The sequence below is a fragment of the Rhinopithecus bieti genome, unplaced genomic scaffold, assembly GCF_001698545.2.
Source record: "Rhinopithecus bieti isolate Rb0 unplaced genomic scaffold, ASM169854v2 scaffold_25304, whole genome shotgun sequence".
NCBI lineage: Eukaryota > Metazoa > Chordata > Mammalia > Primates > Cercopithecidae > Rhinopithecus > Rhinopithecus bieti.
Window position 1 is genome coordinate 112475 of NW_016811568.1, and position 21044 is coordinate 133518.

At 46.6% G+C, this 21044-nt stretch overlaps 1 protein-coding gene across 1 annotated transcript in view; it reads left to right on the forward strand.

The window, feature by feature from the left end:
* MEI1 (meiotic double-stranded break formation protein 1) overlaps positions 1–21044 on the forward strand; it is a 116388-nt gene that overhangs the window by 82191 nt on the left and 13153 nt on the right. Inside the window, exons 19-25 of the mRNA XM_017894083.1 lie at positions 5882–6157; positions 11341–11506; positions 14226–14330; positions 16764–16874; positions 17163–17323; positions 19862–19943; positions 20131–20306. Of these exons, the coding sequence (XP_017749572.1) occupies positions 5882–6157; positions 11341–11506; positions 14226–14330; positions 16764–16874; positions 17163–17323; positions 19862–19943; positions 20131–20306 (1077 nt within the window). The remainder of the gene's footprint in view (positions 1–5881; positions 6158–11340; positions 11507–14225; positions 14331–16763; positions 16875–17162; positions 17324–19861; positions 19944–20130; positions 20307–21044) is intronic.

Genomic DNA, 21044 nt, shown 5'->3' on the forward strand with positions numbered 1-21044 from the left:
CCCTTTTTTTTTTTTTTTTTTATGAGACGGAGTCTTATTCTGTCACCAGGCTAGAGTGCAGTGGTGTGATCTCAGCTCACTGCAACCTCCACCTCTCAGGTTCAAGTGATTCTCCTGCCTCAGCCTCCTGAGTAGCTGGGATTACAGGTGCCTGCCACCACGCCCAGCTAATTTTTTATATTTTTAGTAGATATGGGGTTTCACCATGTTGACCAGGCTAGTCTTGAACTCCTGATCTCAGGTGATCCACCCGCCTTGGCCTCCCAAAGTGCTGGGATTACAGGCGTGAGCCACCGCGCCTGGCCTGAAATGTTCTTTATAGCTATTCATTTTCTAGTCCAAGATTCAATATAGATTTATACATTACATTAGGTTGTCATGTGTCCCACTTTAGTTTTTTTTTTTTTTTTTGGTCTTTGAACAGCTTCTTAGCTTTTTTGTTTTACGACTTCATGACATTGACATGTTTTAAAATTACAGAACAGTTATTTTGAAGACCGTTCCTCACTTTGGATTTTTCTGATGTGTCTTCATAATTAGGTTTAGGTTGTACATTTTGGACAAGAATACCACACAAGTAATGTTGTGTCTTCAGGAGGCATATGATGATGGTTTTTCCCATTATTGGTAATGTTTTTGGTGATTACTTGATGTGTTAGATTTCTTCAGTATAAAGTTACTATTTTTTGGCCACATGCAGTGATTCATGCCTGTAATCCCAGCACTTTGGGAGGCCAAGGTGAGAGGATTGCTTGAGGCCAGGTGTTCGAGACCAGCATGGGCAACAAAGGGAGACCCTTTCTCTACAAAAAAAAAAAATTAAGTTACCATTTATCTCCTTGTAACTAATGAAGTATCTAGTAGGAAGATACTTTGAGGCTATGTATATATTCTGCTCCTCATCAAACTTTCTCCTAGTTTTAGCATCCATTGATGATTGCGGGCTGAATGAAGATTACAAAACAGTGATTTTTCTGATACAATTTCTTTTATATATATATATATACACACACACACACACACACATTTGTTTTTTAGAGAGTTTTGCCCTGTTGCCCAAGCTGGAGTGCAGTGGTGCAATCTCGGCTTACTGCAACCTCTGCCTCAGATTCAAGCAATTATCCTGCCTCAGCCCCTCCAGGTAGCTGGGATTATAGGTGCCTGCCACCATACCTGGCTAATTTTTGTGTTTTTAGTTGAGACGGGTTCACCATGTTGGCCAGGCTGGTCTCGAACTCCTGACCTCGTGATCCACTTGCCTCGGCCTCCCAAAGTGCTGGGATTACAGGCGTGAGCCACCATGCCTGGCTTACAATTCCCTCTGTATTTTTTAATTGGAATTCTACTGTATGGATGTTTTCTTTCTTTTTATTTATTTATTCATTTTACTCAATATTATTATTATTTTTCGAGACAGGGTCTTACTTTGTCACCCAGACTGGAGTGCAGTGGTGTGATCACAACTCCCTGAAGCCTTGACCTCCTGAGCTCAAGCAATACTCTCACCTCAGCTTCCTGAGTAGCTGGTACCACAGGCATGCACCACCATGCCTGGTTAATTTTTTTTTTTTTCTTTAGAGACGGGCTGGTCTCAAACTCCTGGACTCAGGCAATCCCCCTGCCTTAGCCTCCCAAAGTGCTAGGATTATAGGTGTGAGCCGCTGCTCCTCTCTCCAGTATTATTTTTGAGAATTACTCATGTAGATTCATGTTGCCCTAGTTCATCAGGAAGTTGTTCTGATTAGAGTGAAAAGAAAGGTTAGGAGGGAGGTGAAAGAGAGTTTAGAAGGCCAGACAGGGACCATCAAGCTACTGGAGGCAGGGAAGCTCTTTGTTCTGGGCAGGTGGTAGAGCTAAAGAGGTGTGGGTAGAGGAGCACCCTCCATGGTCACTGAGGTCCTTGGTGAGCAATGGGACTGCCTAGGTGGGGTGGGACACCTTCAGGAGGCTTGTGCATGTCTTCCCCACAAAATTTGCCTGCTAGGTCTCAGGCCTTTCCTTTGCTTCTGTCTCTGATGTTACCTTCTCTATGTGGTATCTTCTATGAGAAGGCTTCCTTGGTGCTATTTACCTGTGAATGCCCTTTGTGTAGAAGCAGGGTAACCTTGTATACCTGCATTGTGCAGAAAGGCAGGACTCTTGGGTTCACATTCTGGTTCTGTTGCTAATGTTCTGGGCCTTCCTGGAGAGATCTCCTTCCCTTTCTGGGCCTTGGGCAGAGTTATCTCTGAGATCTTTTCTGATTCTCATGGTCTTTGAGCCTTTGTGGAAGCAGTGGAGGAGATACACACTGATGTGTGTTGAGGTATGTGTCTGAGGATCCCCAGTAGCCGGAGTGTGGGTGATTCTGTGGGGATGGATATTTCAGAGTGTCAGGCCCTACTTATGCCTAGAAGCTCTTCCTTTTCAGCATCTTCATTCCAGTTTGATCAGCATTTCCTAAGCTGTTGAACACAACTCTATGCCCATGATTTTTTATTTGCTTCTCAACATTTCAGCAGCTCAACCAGTATGGATTGACCACTTAACATGAGCTAGGTAGCATGTGGGGCCCTGTCAGGTCTGAAATGAATCAAACAAGTTCCTTGCCCTCAGAGAACACAAGTTTGTCAGGAGAGACAAAAAGATCTCCTGTGGGGCAGGCAGCTACAGTAATGATGCTCTCCTGGAGCTGGAGGACTGGCCAAGAAGCAGCAAAGCACAAGGGGAAAGATTGTGTCTGATTATATAGCATCAGGAGAGGCTTTTTGGAGGAGATGGAGGAGGTGAAGGGAGAACCTTGAAGCTGAGAGCAGAGTATGATTTAATGTACAGAAGTGGGAAGATGCCCAATCTATCCATTCAAGGAAGGAAGCCTAGCTTAATGTGCCTTAGCTAAGTCATATGGGAGGTAGAATAGAGAGGAGCTGAAAAGGTAGACTTAAGTCTTTATTAAAATGCTTGAAAATGAAATTAGGCCGGGCGCAGTTGCTCATGCCTGTAATCCTAGCACTTTGAGAGGCCGAGGCAGGCGGATTGATTGAGCTTAGGAGTTTGAGACCAGCCTGGGCAACGTGGTGAAACCCTGTCTCTACTAAAATACAAAAAATTAGCCGGGCATGGCAGCATGTGCCTGTAGTCCCAGCTACTTGGGAGGCTGAGGCAGGAGAATTGCTTGAACCCGGGAGGCAGAGGTTGCAGTCAGCTGTGAGCTGAAATTGTGGCACTGCATTCCAGCATGGGTGACATAGTGAGACTCTGTCTCCAAAAAAAAAAAAAAAAAAAAAAAAAAAAATGAAATTAAGGGAACAATTCCATTTACAATAGCATCAAGACATTAAATACTTGGGAATATAACTTAACAAAGTATAAGGACTTTGTGTTAGTTCTCGCATTGTTATAAAGAACTACTAGAGACTGAGTAATTTATAAAGAAAAGAGATTTATGTGACTCACAGTTTCACAGGCTGTACAGGAAGCATGGCTGAGGAGGTCTCAGGAATCTTAATCATGGCAGAAGGCAAAGGGGAAGCCGCCACATGTTATATGGCTGGAGAAGGAGGAAGAGAGTGAAGGGGGAGGTGCTACAAACTTTAAAACAACCAGATCTCATGAGAATTCACTCAGTATTATAAGAGCAGCAAGGGGGAAGTCCACCCCTATGATCCAGTCACCTCCCACCAGGCTCTTCCTCCAACATTGAGGATTATAATTTGGACATGAGATTTGGGCAGGGACACAAATCCAAATCATATAAACTTATATAGTGAAAATTTCAAAACATTACTGTTTTTCTGTAGTTTTTTTTTTCATTAAAAATCTAAATTAACAGACTGCATTCATGAATTGGAAGACTTAATAGTGTTAAGATGGCAGTGCTCTCCAAATTGATCAATAGATTTAATGCAATCTGTATCAAAATCCCAGCTGTACTTTTTTGCAAAAATGAACAAGCTGAACCTAAAATTCATATGGAAATGCAAAATAATCAAAACAATCTTGAAAAAGAAGAACAAAGTTGGAAGACTCATACCTTTTTTATTTTGGAACTTGCCAAAAAACTATAGTAATCAGGATAGTGTGGTACTGACATAGGGGTAGACATATAGATCAATGGAATAGAATTGAGAGTCCAGAAATAAACCCATATGTTTATGGTCAATTTTTGATGAGGATGCCAAGATAATTCAATGGGGGAAGATGTGTCTTTTCAGAAAATTTCCAGGAACAACTAGACACATATATGCAAAATGATGAAGTTGGACTCTTAACTCATACTGTACACAAAAATGAACTCACAATGAATGAAAGACCTAAATGAGCCAAAACTGTAAAACTCATATAATAGCATACTAAGGAATTTTTTTTTTTTTTTTTTTTTGAGAAAGAGTTTCACTCTTGTTGCCCAGGCTGGAGTGCAATGGCGCAATCTTGACTCACCGCAACCTCCGCCTCCCGGGTTCAAGCGATTCTCCTGCCTCAGCCTCCCAAGTAGCTGGGATTACAGGCATGTGCCAATATGCCCTGCTAATTTTGTATTTTTAGTAGAGACGGGGTTTCTCCATGTTGGCCAGGCTGGTCTCAAGCTCCCGACTTCAGGGTGATTCTGCCCACCTCGGCCTCCCAAAGTGCTGGGATTACAGGCATTGAGCCCCATGCCCCAGCCTCATACTAAGAAATTTGAACATTGTTATATGTGCAATGGGAAGAGGCAGGTTTGTGAGAAGTAAGAAATTATTCAACAAGGCAGGGCATGGTGGCTCACACCTGTAATCCCAGCACTTTAGGAGGCCAAGGCGGGTGGATCACCTGAGGTCAGGGTTCGAAACGAGCCTGACCAACATGGAGAAACTCCATCTCTACTAAAAATACAAAATTAGCTGGGCATGGTGGCACATGCCTGTAATCCCAGCTACTCAGGAGGCTGAGGCAGGAGAATCACTTGAACCCGGGAGGCAGAGATTGCAGTGAGCCGAGATCATGCCATTGCACTCCAGCATGGGCAACAAGAGCGAAACTCTGTCTCAAAAAAAAAAAAAGAAATTATTCAACATATCTCCCCTTCACCCCTTCTGTGCCAGGCCGTATACTAAGTGCACAGATTAATCTGTCACAGTCCTACCCTCAAGCAGCTTTCAGTCTAGTGTGGGAGGTAGACATGCACACTGACAATTACAACCCACTGTGGCACCATCATCAAGCTGGGTTTCTTGACCTCAGCACTATTAACATTTTGCACAGATCATTCTTTTGGGATAGGCTTTCCTGGCATTGTAGGATATTTAGCAGCATCCCCACTGTCTCCCCACTAGATCCCAATAGCATTCCCCCAATCAAGGTAGTAAAAAATGTCTCCAGACTTGGCCGGGCGCGGTGGCTCAAGCCTGTAATCCCAGCACTTTGGGAGGCCGAGACGGGCGGATCACGAGGTCAGGAGATCGAGACCATCCTGGCTAACACGGTGAAACCCCGTCTCTACTAAAAAATACAAAAAACTAGCCGGGCGAGGTGGCAGGCGCCTGTAGTCCCAGCTATTCGGGAGGCTGAGGCAGGAGAATGGCGTAAACCCGGGAGGCGGAGCTTGCAGTGAGCCGAGATCTGGCCACTGCACTCCAGCCTGGGCGACAGAGCAAGACTCCGTCTCAAAAAAAAAAAAAAAAAAAAAAAAGTCTCCAGACTTTACCAAATGTCCCATGGGAGCAAAATGACCCCTAGTTGAGAACTTCTGTTATAAGGTAAGTACAGTGGTATTTGCTCACTAGAGTGCCTTGGGATGAGCTAGCCAAGGTGTCCTGGAATACTGAGATGCCAGTACATTTTTCCTAGTCATCTCTTGGCCATGTTGGGGTCTCTTGGGTCCTCTGCAAGGTGTATTTACCTCCTTTCTTTGTTTTGCCTCTAGACTATGGTCAGTGCAGTCAGAAAATTCCTAGAAGGCATCCCAGACCTGCAGCTAGTCTATACCCACCATCCGCTCCTGCTCAGGTTCTTTCTGTTGTATCCAGAGCTCATGAGTAGGTATGGGCACCATGTCCTGGAACTTTGGTTCTCCTGGGAAGATAGCAGCTGTGAGGAACTGGATGATGTTACCTCTGCTGGGCAGCCCGCCCTTCCTACCAGCTTAGCAGTCCTGTTCCAGTTGCTCAGAAGCATCCCCAGCATCCTGCTCATCTTGCTGGTAGGCAACCACTCATTCATTTCTACATTCAGAAATGGTGGGCCTTCTCTCTCTGAGAGCCAGTTTAGTGACATCAGGAGGCACCCACATCTGCTTCAGCCCACCTCTGGACTTATCACTGTCTGCATGTGAGTTGGGCGGGGGGTCTTTTCTACTTGTAGGTGCCTGGTTTCTATAAATTCATACTCTTTCCTAAGTCTAATGGAAGTCTACCAACTGAGACATGTGTGCCTCTCTTCCCCCCAGGGGATGACACTATAAAATGCAGATCTTAGTCACTATCCCCTCTCACCTCCCTGTCATCTCTCAAGCAGATTCTGCTGGCACAACGTTTAATGTTAAAGGAAGCCCATGAGGCATGTAGATGGAGATTTCTGATGGCAGAGGGACTCCTCCTCTTTTTTGCCATGACTCACATGATAATATTATATGTGCATTACTTGCTCAGGCATACCTAGAATTGTCAGATGCCCCAATACTTTTTTTTCTGGAGACAGAGTCTCACCCTGTTGCTCAGGGTGAAGTGCAGTGGCATGATCTGGGCTCACTGCAACCTCCACCTCCTGGGTTCACACAGTTCTTCTGCCTCAGCCTCCTGAGTAGCTGGGACTACAGGCACACACCACCACACCCAGCTAATTTTTTTTTTTTTGTATTTTAGTAGAGATGGGGTTTCACTGTGTTGCCCAGGCTGTCAGTACTTTTTAATGAAGTATATTACTGAAATTCCCATCAGGAGTTAGATGGGTTAATTAGATTAGATAAGGTAAACTGCCTAGTGGCTGGCTTTAACTCAACTTTTTTACCTGATACTCAAGAAAGCACATTGAACAACAAATTAGATACCAAGGAGAGTAGCAGGGAACAGAACTAAGATACTAGGTTTTCTTCACCAGATGAAATATTTGGGGTCAGTTCCTCACACATAGTAGGTACTTATAAATTATGATCTAAGCCTGTCTAGGGACAGATCTAAGTCTGTCTAGGGATAGTAGTGACAATACAGTCGTGCATCACTTAATGATGGGGATACATTTTTAGAAACACGGTATTAGGTGATTTTGTCGTTGTGCCAACATCATGGAGTATACTTACATCTAAATGGTCTAGCCTACTACATTTAGGTACATGGGATGACCTTTTACTCCTAGGCTATAATCCTATAGAACATGTTACTGTACTGAATATTGTAGACAAATGTAACACAGTGGCATTTGTATATCTAAACATTAGAAAAGATATAACATGACTATGTCTTATTTTTTTCTTTCTTTCTTTTTTTTTTTTTTTCTTGCTCTGTTGCCCAGGCTGGAGTGCAGTGGCAGGATCATGGCTCACTGCAGCGTCAATCTCCTGGTTTCAAGTGATCCCCCTGCCTCAGCCTCCCAAGTAATGAGAATTGACTGGGTGCTGCAGCTCATGCCTGTAATCCTAGTACTTTGGGAGGCCGAGCCGGGTGAATCACCTGAGGTCAGGAGTTCAAGGCCAAGTAGCTGGAACTATAGCATGTGCTACTGTGTCTGGCTAACTTTTATATTTTTTGTAGAAACAGTGTTTTGTCATGTTGCCCAAGCTGATCTCAAATTCCTGGCCTCCAGTGATCCTCCCACCATGACCTCCCAAAGTGTTGGGATTATAGGCATAAACGACTATGCCTGCCATTTTTTTCTTTTTAAATACATGAAACATAGGCTTAGAGAGTTTTGCCCATGGTCACAAGAGTTGGGAATCAAAATATTAAAACCCAGATTTTGACTCCCTATCTATCAGTTGTTCTGTCTGAGGCTCTCTTTTTACTCAGTCTATTTATTCTCCCTGGGTTGTCTCATTCACACCCATGGCTTTGTTTGCCTCCTGCCTGTATAGTGATGACTCAAATCTCTGCACCACCCCTGACCTCTCTCCTGAGCTCAGACCCATGAAGTCTACCATCTGTTTGACATTTCTGCCTAAAATGGAGCTCATTATCTCCTCTCCCAAATTCCCTTTTTCAGCCCGGGTCTTCCTAGAATGGAGGTCCCTCACTAACTGAAAGCTGTGCTAGGCCGCTAACTTCATGGGATGTAAATATTAAAAGAAACAAACCAAACAGAAATTGAATCTCAGGAGACCAAATACTTAGAGTCTACATCCCAGGGAAGCTGGAGTGGATGCCCCACCATTTATCCTGGTGACCCAGTCCTTGTCCTTGAATGTGTACCATCCTCATTACCTCTCCTTTCTGGAGGTGGTGGAGGTCAGGGCAGAGAGGAGTCTTGTGCTTCACTTGGCATAGAGCTTAACAGAAAGGAGCTGCCTTCAAGACGGGTTGTTGCATAGAGGATTAGGAAGATAGAGGCTAATCTGAACTTCAGTTTCCTCCCACAGAAAATGGAGAAAACATGAGGGTAGATGAGATAGTATGTAGGAACACTCTTGGTTTGCTTCGCATAGTGGGCTGTCATTCACTAATCATTGACTCTGCCTCTGAACCAGATAAAGTTCATCTCAGAGAAGCTAATTGAATTGCCCAAGGTCATATAGTTAATAAGGGTCATGGCTATGACTGGAGCCCAAAGTGAGTAAGTTTTTCACTAACTTAGACCCTAGAGACATCAATGGTAAAAAAGAACAGCAGGGAGACCGGGCATGGTGGCTCACACCTGTAATCCCAGCACTTTGGGAGGCTGAGGCGGGTGGATCACAAGGTCAGGAGTTAGAGACCAGCCTGGTCAACAACATACAATTTAGTAGCCCATCTCTACTAAAAATACAAAAAATTAGCCGGGCATGGTGCTGGGCGCCTGTAGTCCCAGCCACTCGGGAGGCTGAGGCAGAATAATCGCTTGAACCAGGGAGGCGGAGGTTGCCATGAGCCAAGATCGAACCACTGCACTCCAGCCTGGGCAACAGAGCTAGACTTCATCTCAAAAAAAAAAAAAAACCTATAGAAAAAAAAAAAAAAAAAAAAAAAAAAAAAAAAAAAAAAAAGAACAGCAAGGAACAACTTTATTGTCTGTTCATATATATAATTCTTACCATTTCTCCCCAGCTTCTAGCCACAGGAAGGAAAAGGAGTCTACAAATTTGTGTTGACAACCAATTTCTGTTTTTGATATAGGTAATGAACAGCTGAAAACAAAGCTGTTAATTGCCACTCTTATCAGTGGGTGGTCTTTCATGTAGCTTGTTTAGATGTGAAGGGACAATGACATCACAGAAACTCTGTTTGTTTCCTCCTTGGCCAGGTTACCCTGGTCTATCTAATCCCAGAGAGTTCTGGACAGCAGAGACTACAGATTGGGTCATGGTTTTGCCCAGAGCCTTCCCACTGATCCATATGGTGGGGTCTACACATTCCTCTTCCTTCAGCATTCACCATAGCCACCCAAAGCTGAGTAGCCCCTTCCTTTTATACCTTTAACATTCATTAACTCAGACTTCTGAGGGACCAGCTCTGTGGCAGTGGGGCAGTGATGTGTTGGTGAAGGTGCAAGACCAGGAAACTGGTTTGACTCTGGGCTCTGTGACCTTGCGCAGGTCATGATCCTCCTTTCCCACTGGGCTTCAGCCTCATACTCTGTAAAGGAAAGGTATTGGAAAAATTATCCAGATTCTCTCTGGCCCTCCCATTCTGTGACCCTTTCTTTCCAGAGATGTTTTCTGAGTCCCTGCAAGGTGACAAAGATGAAGTAGACCTCATTCCTTCCCTTCATTAACTCACAGTGTAGTATAATTTACAACTTTATTACTTTTTTTATATGTAAACTGATCAACCTGCCCCAGTTTTCTCATTTGAAAAATTGGGGTGACACCTATATGGAAGAGTTATTGTAGAGGTATAAATAATGTATAAACAAATATACAGCTACTATATAAACACAACATAATATCTGACACTATTAGGCCCTGAGTGGTTGTTGATATATAGTTGTTTTTCCAGCAACTGTGGAGGTTTCTAAGAGCCAAACTTAGACATCCCTGTGACCCCATCCCCTCCTTCTGCTCAGTGATCAGCACACCTGGGTTTGTCTGGCCAGATGCGTTGTAGCCATATCTCTCTGTGTGTCAGGAGCTGCCCTCCCTGGAGAGAGAGTCCGTGTGACCTTGGATTCATAACCCTCAGACCTAACTAGCCCAGCACATTAGCCTGTCCAAAGGAATTGGCTTCTTTGAGCTAGTAGGAGCCAGGAGCTATCAGTAGGATAGCCTCTGGTGCAGCTTCTGACTGGCTTTGTCTTTAACGTATACTCATTAAAATAACTCTGAAAGCAAAATAAAAAGCAATGTCCTTTCCCATCTTCCAAGCCTAAGGCCTTTATAGCTTGGGGCAGAGATAGCCAGATGCCTTGGTAGAGAAGGGGCCTGACCTGGTCCTCACTTCCCTTACTGTGCATTGAATCTGTCCTAATTTATCCTCTCCCTGCCCAGTGACATCATCTCTCTCTCCTTCTTTTCTTCTTTAAGGCACACTCAGGTTCCCTGTCTTAAAAACAACCCTAATCCTTCCATTTGACCCTAATCCTTCCATTTGGAAGAGGGAGGCATCCTGGAAAATAGAGCTTTGGGCTTGGAGTTAGGAAATCTGCATTCAAATTCTGTCTGTGCCACTGGCTTATATGACCTTTAGCAAGTCATGTAATCTCTCTGAGCCTCTGTTTTCTCCTGTTTGGGATGGATTTAATAGGATGAACCTATTCTTTTTCTTTTTCTTTTTTTCTTGAGACGGATTCTTGCTCTGTCACCCAGGCTGGAGTGCAGTGGTGCGATCTTGGCTCACTGCAAGCTCCGCCTCATGGGTTCATGCCATTCTGCCTCAGCCTCCCGAGTAGCTGGGATTACAGGTGCCCGCCACCATGCCTGGCTAATTTTTTGTGTTTTTACTAGAGACGGGGTTTCACCATGTTAGCCAGGATGGTCTCGATCTCCTGACCTCGTGATCTGCCCGCCTCAGCTTCCCAAAGTGCTAGGATTACAGACGTGAGCCACCACGCCTGGCCTAGGATGATCCTGTTCTAAGGGATGGTTGTGACGTGTCAGTGCACCTAGAAGAGCGTTTGGTACATAATAGGTGCTAAGTGACAGATTACCCAGTTTTTGTGACACTCTAATTCTGGGCTCTTTTCCTGCCCCTCTAGTCTGCATTGTCACTTTTCCCCAACTCCAATACCCTCTGATCTCTCGCTTTCTTCTCTCCTGCTCAGGACCTCATCTATTCCAGCCCAGTGGACACAGCTCACAAGGTACTGATTAGCCTGAGGACCTTCCTGAGGAGGAATGAGGATATACAAGTGGGTGGTCTTATCCGAGGCCACTTCCTGCTGATCCTGCAGCGTCTGCTAGTGGAGCATGGGGCCTCCCCATCAGAAGGTCAGTCTGCAGGTGCTGTGGGCACACTTTGACCTGAAAGCCAGTCGAGAATGGGCATCTCTACCCTTGTTAGGTCTGCTCCAGGAGAGAGAATCAGGGTTTTATCTGAAAAAGAAAGGCCACTGTGGCATCAAGCTAAACTTCACCTCCTTTTTCTCACCGCAGAGGTGGGCGTACATCATGCTTGGTTTGCTGTGTGTGTGTTTAACATGAGTGGATGTGTTTGATGTGTGCGTGCATATCCCCACCCTGTGCAGCATGTGCTTAGACTTGTTTGTCACAAGCATGGCAGTCCCCGTGGGAAGAAGAAAGTGGGAAATCTGAAGGAGGCTGGAGGCAGCAGCAGTCCACAGGGGCTGGGAAGGGAGGTGCCTCTGTGATGTGTTGGAAGCTCCCAGTGAGATCTGGGGGAATAGTTTCCAAATCTGGCATGGTACTCACTGGAGTCAAGGAAGCTTGATGTTTGGTACAGTATGGAGACACTGAAAATTGGGATTGGTTTATTTTATTGTATTTATTTATTTTATATTTTATATATTTTATTTTATTATTATTTTAGAGACAGAGTCTCACTCTGTCACCCACGCTGGAGTGCAATGGCAAGATCTCTGCTCACTGCAACCGCCACTTCCCGGGTTCAAGCAATTCTTGTGCCTCAGCCTCCCAAGTAGCTGGGACTTACAGGCGTGTGCCACCACACCTAGCTAATTATTTTTTTATATTTTCAGGACAGACGGGGTTTCACCATGTTGCCCAGGGTGGTCTCAAACCCCTGAGCTCAAGTGATCTGCCCACCTCAGCCTCCCAAAGTGCTTGGATTACAGGGGTGAGTGACTGCGCCCGGCTCAATTTTTTTCTATTTTTAGAGAAGCTGAATTTTTAAAATAATTTTTTTCTTTTTGAGACAGGGTCTCACTCTGTTGTTCAGGTTGGAGTGCAGTGGCATGATCTCGGCTCACTGCAACCTTCACCTCCCGGGTTCAAGTGATTCTTCTGCCTCAGCCTCCCTCATAGCTGGGATTACAGGCATGCACCACTGGGCCTGGCTAATTTTTTGTATTTTTAGTAGAGGTGGGGTTTCACTATATTGGCCAGGCTGCCCTTGAACTCCTGACCTCAAGTGATCCGCCTGCCTCAGCCTCCCAAAGTGCTGGGATTACAGGTGTGAGCTACCACACTCGGCCTAAAATTATATTTCTTTCTTTTTTTTTTTTTTGAGACGGAGTCTCGCTCTGTCGCCCAGGCTGAAGTACAGTGGCGCGATCTCGGCTCACTGCAAGCTCCACCTCCTGGGTTTACGCCATTCTCCTGCCTCAGCCTCCCAAGTAGCTGGGACTACAGGCGCCCGCCATCTTGCCCGGCTAGTTTTTTGTATTTTTTAATAGAGAGGGGGTTTCACCGTGTAGGCCAGGATGGTCTTGATCTCCTGACCTCGTGATCCACCTGTCTCGGCCTCCCAAAATGCTGGGATTACAGGCTTGAGCCACCGCGCCTGGCCCTAAAATTATATTTCTAAGCAAAGCGAGAGGCAACCTGTGGCTGCCTGACAGAGGACTGAGGGTTTGGAAGTAGATTTAAGGGTATCAAGAGGAGATGAGTTATTTCTTTTCAGGGAAGGACAAGCCATGTTTAACTGATAATACTGGTTAAGAACCTTAAGATTTAGTGGAAACATAGTGGGAAGGCCATGGGCATTGGATTCAGATTTGGGTCTATTTGAGCCATAGACGGTAACTTATAAACAACAGAAATTTATTTCTCCTAGTTTTGGGGGCTGGGAAATCCAAAATCAAGGTGCTGAAAGATTCAGTGTCTGGTGAAGACCCACTTCCTGGTTCATAAATGGCTGCCTGGCTGGCTGCCTGCCTACCTTCCTGCCTTCCTTCCTCCTTCCTTCCTTCCTTCCTTCCTTCCTTCCTTCCTTCCTTCCTTCTTCCTCCTTTTTCTTCTTTCTTCTTCTTCTTCTCTTCTTTTCTTCTTCTCCTCTTGTTCTTCTTCCTCTTTTCCTCCTTCCTTTCCTTCTCCTCTCCCTCCTCCTCCTCCCTTCTCCTCCTCCTTTCTTCCTCCTTCTCCTCCCCTGCCCCCCACAGCCTTGACCTCCTAGGCTCAAACAATCCCCCAACCTCAGACTCCTGAGTAGCTGGGGTTATAGGCATGTGCCAGCATGATGGCTTGTCTTCTTACTGTGTCCTCACATGGCAGAAGGGGTGAGGGAGGGAGTTTCTTTCAAAAGGCCACTCATCCCATTCATGAAGATTTTGCTCTCATGATTCAGTCATCTACCAAAGACCTCACTTCCTAATACTATCACATTGGGGGTTAAGATTTCAGCATGAATTTTGGAGGAACACAAACATTCAGACCATAGCGTCCTGCCACTTTCTGGCTGTGGGACCTTGGAGAAGTCACTCAGCCTCTCTCAGCCTCAATTTTGTAAATGCAAAATAGGAATAACAATTCATGCTTCACATTTTTTTTTAGTGGGATTAAATGAAATAATGAATTCCTGGTACCAACCTATGTCTGGCACTTAGTTTATCAGTCACATCTGTTCCGAATGAAGAACGAAATAGGAGTAAATCCCAGCAAAACACCTCACCCCTTAGGAAACAGAAAACTTTGAACCTGTTATTAAGGGCCATTAAAGCAGGGGAGGGTGTCTGACCTTCAGGTGATCTGAGCATCAGGCTTCCTGCCTAGCCCTCCTTGTTCTTCACAGCCTCGGGGAACCTACCATTGCTGCTGAGCCTCCTCTCCCTGATGCAGCTCAGGAATGTGTCAGAGCAAGAACTGGACAGCATGGCCATGAAGCTCCTTCACCAAGGTGCCCTGGCTGCTTGGGATAGCGCCTGAGGGTCCAGGGCTGGATGTGCAGTGGGTGCTCACTAAGTAGGCTGGTGTTCTTCTTTCTTCTACTCTTTCATCCCTTTGGAAGAAGCTAGTAGGTCAGTCTATCCCTAGGGTTTTCTTGCTAAAGGACCTCTCAGGGCTTTCTCTGCTTGTTCTCTGGGAATGTTTGGGAGACACCCCACCTCTGCAAAAAATCAGCATTATGAGGCCAGGTGGGGGGCGGTGCTCATGCTTGTAATCCCAGCACTTCGGGTGTTTGAGGCAGGAGGAATTGTTTGAAGCCAGGAGTTCAAGACCAGCCTGGGCAACATAGCAAGATCCTGCCTCTACAAACGGCCAGGCCTGGTGGCTCACGCCTATAATCCTAGCACTTTGGGAGGCCTAAGCAGCGTGTGTTTACGCTCAGGAGTTCAAGACCAGCCTTGGTAACACGGTGAAACCCTGTCTCTACAAATAAAATACCAAAAATTAGCTGTGCGTGGTGATGCAGAACTATATATAGTCCGAGCTACTTGGAAAGGCCGAGGCGGGAGGATTGCTTAAGCCCAGGACGTCAAGGCTGCAGTGAGCTATGATCTCACCACTGCACCCAGCCTGGGCAATGGAGTGAGACCTTGTCTCTAAAACAAACAAATCAGTGTGTGACAGGCACAAGCTCTAGAGTCAGGAAGGCCTGGGTTTGAATCTCAGCTTAGTCACCAGCAATCATCTAGTCTCTGTGAGCCTTAGGTTCCTCATAGGTAAAGTAGTAGTACTTTCCTAACCTAGGGTTAAGATAAGGAATACTTACCTAGTTAGTTAGAGAATGTCACATAGTGCTTGACACACAGTAGGCCTTCAACAGATGCTATCCATGCAGATTCCTTTTTTCCTGGCACAAAGTCAACTCTCCACCTCATCCTACAGTTGACTCAGATCTGATGATCCAGTTCACAGTTCTCCAGGCTTCTTTCTTACACCCCAAACCTCCTTGGTTTCTCAACTCATGATGCTGTCGTCACTTCATAGGCAGCACCTGCAGGAAGATTTACTGAGGGAAGGTTGAAATGAATAGGAAAAATGATGTGTCTTCAGTGTCTGTGGACTGCCCCAGGTCCTCTAGCCACAGGTGAAGATGCGGCACCTTCCCTGCCCGGAGCCCAGTCCACCTCATGAGAAGATCAGTGTCAGATTCAAAAAAAGGCCACTGGGGACACATTGCAGATGGCCTCAGCCTGGTGCCAGTCATCACCAGCCTGTCTGTGAGATCACGGCTGACACTAAGCTAGGAGGGAGATCTGCGTGTGATAAACTCAGCCTTCAAAAGAGCCTCTGACAGGGAGTAACAGGCTGAAACCCACACATGAAATGTAATAGGACATTTACGTATAATCCTTGAGCACTTCTATATGAGAGCAGAGAGTAGAGGACTGTGGTTCGGGGTGGAGATACTGTTGTGGGAGGGAGCCGAGACCTGCTTGTCTGGGTGACCATAGAAGTCAGGGTGTGATGTAGCTGCCAAAAAGTGAATGGAGTTGTAGGTAGGTTTCATATTAGGATGGAGATAGGGAGATGGGAAGTAGGAGTTCCCAACAGTAAAGGGATATGTTCTATAGATGTCTACAGTATAATGTTGCACTGATGAGTCCTGGGAGAATGCAGAAGCAGCATCTAATCCTGCCTTGAGAGGTTAAGGAAGGCTTCAAGGGGGAGATTAACTTTGAGCTGAATCTTTTTTTTTTTTTGAGACAGGGTCTCACTCTGTCACCCAGGTTGAAGTGTAATAGCATGATAACTGCTCCCTGCAGCCTCAACCTCTTGGGCTCAGGTGATCCTTCCACCTCAACCTCCTGAGCAGCTGGGACTACCAGTGTGTGCCACCATGCCCAGCTAATTTTTTGTATTTTTTTGTGGAGAGACGAGGTCTCACCACGTTGCCCAGGTTGGTCTCGAACTCCTGGGCTCAAGCAATCCACCTGCCTCCGCCACCCAAAGTGTTGAGATTACAGGCGTAAGCCACTGCGCAGGCCTGAGCTGAGTCTTGATTGCTGACGAGGACTAGAGGTGTTAGCCAAATGAAGTGATGTGAGAGAGGGGATGTGGCAAGTGCAGGGAACTGCACTTCATTCGACGGTTAAAGTTCCCTTGGGAAGGTGGTGACAATGTTCAAAGGATCCCTTTGAATTCCTGAAGTCTTTCTGGCTAATGTGCAACTGTAGGATGCTTGCCTGATGTTTGTCTAGATGGAAGGTGTGAATGTGCCTTAAGGTTTGTCACTGTGTTTCTTTCCATTGGTTGTAATATCAGGGATACTTAGTTTGTGCTTGCTCCCCAAGACTGACGTCTGAAATAGCCAGTCACAGGCTACCACCTGTGACAAGTGTGAGTGTTGTGCGACAGGCCGCCTGGGGACTCTCATCTCTTGCAGTAAGCAAGCTGTGTGGGAAGTGCAGCCCCACTGACGTGGACATCCTGCAGCCCTCCTTCAACTTCCTGTATTGGAGCCTTCATCAGACCACACCCAGCAGTCAGAAAAGAGGTGCAGGGGCCTGGGCTGGGATAGTGAAGAGTGCTGGGCAGTCTGTGGTCCTCTCTACCTCAACTTTTTCATCTTAAAAAAATGAATAGGGTTCTGTGTGTGTGGCTGGTAGTCATAAGGTCCTTTTTGGCCCTAATAACCTGAGCTTCTGTTATGAAGCTGGGACCCTTAGAGCCTGAGGATGATCCTCTGTTTGTGAAGCCCCCATCAGGTGCTAAGCACCATGGTGGCACTTAGCTGAAACTCCTCTGTAACTCTGGTGGACCCTGCCCTGCCCACCCCCTGCAGCTGCTGCAGTGCTCCTGAGCAGCACAGGCCTGATGGAGCTTCTGGAGAAGATGCTGGCCCTCACCTTGGCAAAGGCAGATTCTCCCAGGACTGCGCTCCTCTGCTCTGCCTGGCTGCTCACGGCCTCCTTCTCTGCCCAGCAGCACAAGGATAGTTTGCAGGTTAGTCTCTAACTCCTGTGGCTTTGAGGCATGGGGTGGCACTCAAAGGAGTGTTGAAGATCCTGAGTTCTGGTCCCAGCTCTGGGGCTTATTAGCTGTGACCTTGGCAAGGTATTTACCCTTTCTGAGCTCAGTTTCCTTACCTACAAAATGGGGAAAACATCTCAGGGTTGTTGTGAGGTTGGTTTATATTAATCCACTTAACACAAGGTTTACCTACACTCCAGGCTCTATTCTTGGCACAGAGGAATAAAAAATGAATATAGCATGTGTCCTACCCTTAGGGAACTTGTAGTCTTTAAGTAAAGCCTTGAAAGATAAGATTGTACTCAGCAAAGATAGTGGGGAAAGGCGTTCCAGGTAGAGAGAACAATATGAGCAAAGGCATGAAGCTGCACAAATTCAGGACATGCTCTGTATGTTTAGGGAGTGGTGAGGTGCTCTGTGTGACGAGAATGTGGGGAATGAATGGAGCAGAACAGACCAGACAGGGAGGCAGAAGCCAGCCTGCAACCTTGAAGTGTAGCATGGCAAGCTGTGGAATGCCGCACATGGTTAACTGTCATTATTACTGTTCAAGAAAGTGATGCAGGGAAGAGAAGAGCAGTGGACATATCCACAGAGTACCTCTTTCCCCTCAGCCCCTCCCTCTTGTAGGGTCTTGTCATCACAGTGACCTGCATGAGCTCCTCTGTGGGCTGCTTCTCATGGAAACCATCTGCTAGCCTCTGTGGTATCCTCACACCGTGCCCAATACTGTGCCAATCTAGTGATGGGCACACAGAAGTGACATCAGTTTTAAACTTTGGCCTCTAGAGGGGCAACAAGCTGTGGTAAATCTATGCTCTGGCAAATCCTGCAAGTTGTTACCTGTGGTTGGTTTAGGACAGAAACCTTTCCTAATTTTCTGTGTGAGGCTTCTGGGCTCATCCAGCTGTCTGCAGTCACCTGCCTAGGAGAAAATTTGCATTTTGTCCTTGGCTCTGCCCTGACCCTCAGCTCACACCTAGGCAATTACCTGCTCCCAGCTACCTCCAGTGCCCTAACTCAGGCCTGATCATTTGTCCTCCCCACTAATGTGACCTAGTTACAATTTCCTGGCCACCCGTCTCTTCCCTCCTCTGCATGTCCTATCATTGCAGCCACAGTCTGTCCTCACATCCCTTCTGCCCAAGCTCCTAAAGCAGCCTTTTTGTCCTCCTCTAGGCCTGGCCCTCTGCAGCCTTACTTTCTGCCATTCCCACCCACCTTCCCTGTCCTCTGGTCAGGCATTTGTGCTTCTCCCAGTCAGCTATGCTCCTTCACATCACCATACCTTTTTTTTGTCTGTTTTGTTTATAATTAATAGACTTCATTTTTAGGACAGTTTTAGATTTATAGAAAAATGGTGCAGGTAGTACAGAGTTCCCATATAACGCTCCCCCCAACCCCCCGACACACACACACACACACACACACACACACACACACACACACACACAGAGTTCCCTGTTATTTTATTTTTTGAGACAAAGTTTTGCCCTTGTTGCCCAGGCTGGAGTGCAGTGGTGCAATCTTGGCTCACCACAACCTTAGCCTCCTGGGTTCAAGCGATTCTCCTGCCTTAGCCTCCCGAGTAGCTGGGATTACAGGCATCCGCCACCACACCCAGCTAATTTTGTATTTTTAGTAGAGATGGGATTTCTCCAAGTTGGTCAGGCTGGTCTTGAACTCCTGACCTCAGGTGATCTGCCCACCTCGGCATCCCGAAGTGCTGGGATTACAGGCGTGAGCCACTGTGCCCGGCCTATCTTAATTTCATAGATGAAGAAAGTAAGACATGCTAAGAGAGGTGCAGTAACTTGCCCAAGGCCATACAACTGACAGGTAGCAAAGCCAGGATTATTATTATTATTTTTTTAAAGAAATGGAATCTTCACCCAGGCTGGAGTGCAGTAGCAGTATCCCAGCTCACTGCAGCCTTGGCCTCCCGGCTCAAGTGATTCTCTCACCTCAGCCTCCTGAATAGCAAGGACTACAGGCACATGCTACCATGCCCAGCTAATGTTTTTGTATTTTCTTATAGAGATGGGTTTTTGCCATGTTGTCCAGGCTGGTCTTTAACTCCTGGGCTCAAGCAGTCCTCTCACCTCAACCACCCAAAGTGCTGGGATTACAGGTGTAAGCTGCTATACCTGACCTGAGAGCCAGGATTTTGATTTGGCCTGACTCCAGATTTTTTTAGAGTTAGGTGTATAGTGAACAGAGCCAGAGACTGAACCACAGATGAGGCCAGGGAAGGCTGTCTGGTGGAGGAGGCCAGTGAGGATGGCGGAGATTTGGAAGAAAAAGAGTTCTGCAGGTATAGACTTGATTCTCCTCCTAATGCTCCTGAAGCTAGGGCTGGTGCAGCGTGGAGGACTCTGTGTGGTCTCCTCTTGTCCCCTTTTGATACAGTGGATATGTGGGGGGAGGTGATAGAAGAAATTTTCAGGCAGGTTATTTTCTGTCCAGGCTTCCAGAACATGGGGGTTAGCCCTTTACCCTGTGCCCTGCCAGGTTCACCAGACACTCTCTGTGGAAATGGACCAAGTATTGAAGGCTCTCAGCTTTCCAAAGAAAAAGACTGCATTGCTCTCAGGTATTGATCCACAAGTCTCTAGCAGAAGAAAAGCTTTTCTCCTCGATTTTCACATAGGACCAGTACCCTGACCAGCCTGTGGTCACTCCATAATTGTTTCATCTTCATTGTCTCCCATCCTGTGACAGAGCTGGGTGGGAGGTGGGAAGGAGACAGGAACTGGGTCTAAGGAATCTCTTGTTTCCAGCTGCCATCTTATGCTTCCTGCGGACAGCCCTGCGACAAAGCTTTTCCTCTGCCCTGGTAGCCCTGGTGCCCTCAGGGGCCCAGCCACTGCCAGCCGCCGAGGACACTATCCTAGCTCCACTGCGAACATCACAAGTCTGGTCCCTGGTCATTGGGCTGCAGAACCTCCTGGTGCAGGTAAGGCTCTTGCTGAGTGGGGCTTGCTTCTCCCAGGACAACAGCAGGAAGGGGTGGCTGCCTGTCAAGAGCCTGATATTCCTACCAGGGCTTGGAGGGTGGGTTGAGTAAGACTTTAAAAAAAAAAAAAATTTTTACTATTTTTAATTAATTAATTAATTTTTTTTAGACAGAGTCTAGCTCTGTTGCCCAGGCTGGTGTCAAGTGGCGTGATCTCGGCTCACTACAAGCTCCACCTCCCGGGTTCACGCCATTCTCCTGCCTCAGCCTCCTGAGTAGCTGGGACTACAGGCGCCCGCCACCATGCCCGGCTCATTTTTTGTATTTTAGTAGAGACAGGGTTTCACTGTGTTAGCCAGGATGGTCTCGATCTCCTGACCTCGTGATCTGCCTGCCTCAGCCTCCCAAAGTGCTGGGATTACAGGCGTGAGCCACTGCACCCAGCCTATTTATTTATTTTTGAGACAGAGTTTCACTCTCGTTGCCCAGGCTGGAGTGGAATGGTGCAATCTCGGCTCACTGCAACCTCTGCCTCCCAGGTTCAAGTGATTCTTCTGTCTCAGCCTCCCGAGTAGCTGGGATTACAGATGCATGCCACCACACCCAGCTGATTTTTGTATTTTTAGTAGAGATGGGCTTTCCTCATATTGGTCAGGCTGGCCTCGAACTCCTGACCTCAGTGATCCACCCGCCTCAGCCTCCCAAAGTGCTGGGATTACAGGAATGAGTCACCACACC